Here is a 4,114-nt window from a genome sequence, read left to right as displayed (position 1 = left end):
CTCCTCCCCCCCTTCCTCTCTCCCCCCCCTCCTTCCTCTCCTCCCCCCCCTCCTTCCTCTCCTCCCCTCCCCCCCCCTCCTTCCTCTCCTCCCCCCCCTCCTTCTCTCCTCCCCCCTCCTTCTCTCCTCCCCCCCCTCCTTCCTCTCCTCCCCCCCCTCCTTCTCTCCTCCCCCCCTCCTTCCTCTCCTCCCCCCCTCCTTCCTCTCCTCCCCCTCCTTCCTCTCCTCCTTCCTCTCTCCTTCCTCCTCCCCCCCTCCTTCCTCTCTCCTTCCTCCCCCCAAGACCTGCTGAGAGTCTGTTTCAAGAGTCTTACTACCAGTTGATGAAGAACGCTCTGCGCAAAGGCGGATCCTTGGTGCACAAGGTATGTAGTTTTTCCTACTTGCAAAAACATTTAGTAGGTTGAAGTGGTTCTCTGCTAAGACGATGTGCATTCTCTTTTCCCTACTTTCTAAACTTGAAGTTGAAAATAAATAAATGGACAACTAATTCATAGTTTCAAAATAATTTGTTGCCATCCCCTAAAAAATGAATTATTTAACTAATTTTTAATGTGTTACTTTGTAACACTTTGAACAATCTGAAATGTTCCTGCAAGTGTTTGTTTGTTAACCACCATCCAGAAGCTGTAGCTGTCATGTGCTCATCAAGCTGTGTAATCAAGGAGCTAATCAATTACATGGATTAATGTAGTCTCAACCCACTCTCCAATTCTCTTTGCAATGAAATATATTGCCATGTCGACCAGAATCTTGCATACCTAATATCTTTATGGACAGTTAAAATCATCAAATACCAGAACAATGCAATATATAAATGAATATAACATATATATTGATTCAGATTGCATTTCTGTGTGCACTAAAGTACTAGTTTTTTTTTTCCCACCCCCCCGAGTATTCATCCTATTTCATAATCTCATGGTCCACATTCTCTACAAGTTTGTCCCTCATGCAGGGCATAAACTGAACCCACTATGATCAATTATCAACTTTTCAAAAGCACTACTTTTGAAGTGAATAACTACAGTGGCTAATATGCTACAAGAACTGAAGACTTTGCATGTCTGCTCCTTGCATACAAATCTTCACCATGAAACAAACTGGTTTTTCCCATCAAAGAACAATACTGGCGGTTAAATCAAGAAAATGAGCCAGATTGATCTTTTGAGCAGGGACACTGTCTGATCTCTTAAATACATTGGTGAAAAAGCAATTCAAATGTTTTTATAAGCCTCTAAGATGTTATGCATTTGTAATTTTAGTGTTTGCTTTGGAAATGAAGTCTAGGGGAACTTGGCTCAACAAGTACATGTACTATCCAACGAGTTAATGAGCCGTACAAATCGGGAAAATCCCAGGTTTAATCCCTTGTCTGCTCTGTCTCAGACGAGGAGGACATTATAAGTGCCTTCAGTGACCCAGAACTAAGGAGAGGGAGAAATGTCAAACTGCATTATGGTGCTTGCTCGTATTTTAAGAATGGCCAGAGGCTCGACAGCTTCCATCAGAAAAGTGAGGGGGTAAAGTTGGAGGAGAAAAAGGTTTTACAAGCTGACAGCATATTTAAAAAAAAAAAAGAAACCTGGAATTTTCTTGTTACTGATCTGTCTCTGACTTCTGCAGGTGAATGTCAGTGGCTACACCTCGAGCTCATAAAGGAGATGCGGAGGTTCTGTAAATCCTTGTTTCCTGTCGTTGAATATGCGTACAGCACAATCCCTACATATCCCAGTGGGCAGATCGGCTTTATGCTATGCAGTAAAAATCCTGTGAGTCAAGTGTCCTTCTGTTCCCTGTTTGAACTATCTAGAAATTTTTATCTGCTATCAGTATATGAAGTCAGTAGCTTTGTTCAGCAATCGTTACCGTCATAACTGAGTTGCGAATGGCCACATTTCCTGAGGTGCAGATGCTACACTAACTTTTCCCACATTTGTATGGCAGGCAACACTAAACAAATGAGGCAGCACTAACATTTCTTGCCTTGATGGGAATAGAGATTGAGGCAACTTGTGCCCACTTGTCAAGGTGCCATGGCAAAAGTAGTTTGTGGTTATGTCTGGAGGCAATACCAGTGAGGGCACAGATTTGCATTGGCACTGCTTGTCAGCAGGTCTGCCATTTTTATTGTGCCTGCGATTGTGACCTTGGCCCATGAAAACATCTGACATCAGGCAGAATGATGGTCACACTTTTCCACCCTACAGTATAACTGGGGTGAATTTGGCATGAAGGGAACCTACCTTGGAAGTGATTGTGTTATATAAACAGAATGTTAGTTTAGCAAGTCAGAAAATAGCCAGCTAGCTGCCTGTTTCACAGTAGTGAAGGTTGTTAACTCTAACTCTTGCCCTTTACAGACATTCAAAATAATTTACATGCACATCAGTGCCTAGAAAGATCACCAAGCAAAGTGGCATGCAGCATCCATTCAATTGAGAATAGTCATTACTGGAAGAGCTGCACATGCACCTTTTCTTGCACGCTTTCTTCCTGTTGTAAAATCTTTGGGGCTCCTTTGTCAAAGTGGAAACTTACCGATTGGACTATTTTATAGGATACTAATTTCCGTGAGCCTGTGAGGCAGTTGTCGGCTGAGGAGGTGGACAGAATGCAGCTGAAATACTACAATGCAGATATGCACCGGGCAGCATTTGTTCTGCCAGAGTTTGCCAGAAAGGTAATCCTTACAATCAGCTTAATTCTGCTAAGTTTGAAGTTTCAGATTTTGTTTTAATGCTTTTTCTAACACACACTGACTCTCCCCTCGCTGCTAAAACCCTTATCGATGCTTGGCAAGTTCTTCCATGCCTCACCCCGACATCTGCAATATTAAGCCCTGAATTCCAGCTTAGCCTTCCCTTGCTGAGATGGCAATTAAGCTGAGATACTGTTGCCTGTTCTGATGGTTCAGGTGGGAGTTAAGATCCCATGGCAAAATGTAAAGAGCAGAGTTTTCCCAATTGGCCATTTGTTTTCGATGTTTGCAGACAATCCGTCATTCTTTTGTGAAATGATTTGACATTTCAACATATCACTGCAAATATTGTCAGGCCACTGTTTCATGAAGACTAAATCAATTCTGTTTTTATTGTAACCAATATTTACTCCTATATTTTGGAGATTGTTTGCATTGTATGATTCCATCAGTTTTTCAATCAAAATAGAAGTGTCCTTGCAAAGGGACTGCTATTCCCCATAATAACTGCCACCATTTTGTGGCAACTGAATAAGTGAACTTTTCTTGCATGAAATTCAGGATTGCGTTCTGCAAATCTATCTTTCTTCATAATTTTGTTCTGAAAATGTGAGTTCTTGCACTAAAAACAAATATAATTTCCCTCTTTTTTTTGTTTGTTTTGCAGGCTCTTAATAATGCATAAAAACAATTCCATTGCTTGCTGTTCACTACCTTCAATGCTGGAAAACATTTTTACAAATTCTATCATCGATTTATAGTGGACCCGTAATGTACCATTCTGCAAATTAACCCTTTCCTGTCTTCAGAGGAAACCTGTTCTACTACCCAGGAGACCAGGAAATAGCAGCTCTTGATGTGAATAAAAGATCGAGTTTCAGTAATTTTTAAAGAAGCCTTGTGATTTCCCCCGGACTGTTAGGTGATCGCTGATTCTTGTGGAGTTGGTTGGGTGTGCAGCAGACCTCCTGGACCTTGTATAGTCAGCTGACTAACCAATAACCTGGATTTATAGACACTGCACGTGGCTGACAGCGTGGATCGCTGAGGCCTTAATCCAAGATGGTCCTAGACTGGAAAGGGTTAAAACGTTTTAAAGAAAAAAAACTAAATAAAAATGAAACCAGATAACACTTGGAACTTGTGTGAAAACTTTTGGCATCAAGTGCTTGGAAACTTTTGAGACAAAAAGGAACTGAAAAATCCTGATTTTATGTCCTAACAGCATGCTTACTCTTGAGTATGATGCTCTCTTCAGTAGGCTCCACTACAATTGTATAGAAGCAGCAGCTCTCAAAATGGCTCAATCTCACTGGTTCTCTCCCTTTTCCATTTCCCATATGATCACTTTTTTTCTTTACCCTTCACCTTTGAACACTCACCTCTCTCTTTCTCTCTCTCTCTCTCTCTTTC

The 4,114-nt window shown here is 41.5% G+C and overlaps 1 protein-coding gene across 1 annotated transcript in view; it reads left to right on the top strand.

Moving 5' to 3' along the window:
* The window catches only part of srm (spermidine synthase), a 22,952-nt gene extending 19,367 nt beyond the window's left edge, over window positions 1-3,585 (top strand). The window contains 5 exon segments of the mRNA XM_070860155.1: window positions 284-348; window positions 351-365; window positions 1,627-1,772; window positions 2,561-2,683; window positions 3,369-3,585. Of these exon segments, the coding sequence (XP_070716256.1) occupies window positions 284-348; window positions 351-365; window positions 1,627-1,772; window positions 2,561-2,683; window positions 3,369-3,386 (367 nt within the window). The 3' untranslated portion in view covers window positions 3,387-3,585.
* The last annotated feature ends 529 nt before the right edge of the window (window positions 3,586-4,114 follow it).

This window comes from Pristiophorus japonicus, chromosome 18 (genome assembly GCF_044704955.1).
Source record: "Pristiophorus japonicus isolate sPriJap1 chromosome 18, sPriJap1.hap1, whole genome shotgun sequence".
NCBI lineage: Eukaryota > Metazoa > Chordata > Chondrichthyes > Pristiophoridae > Pristiophorus > Pristiophorus japonicus.
Note: the sequence above shows the minus strand (reverse complement) of the source record. Positions and strands in the feature narration are given on the sequence as shown.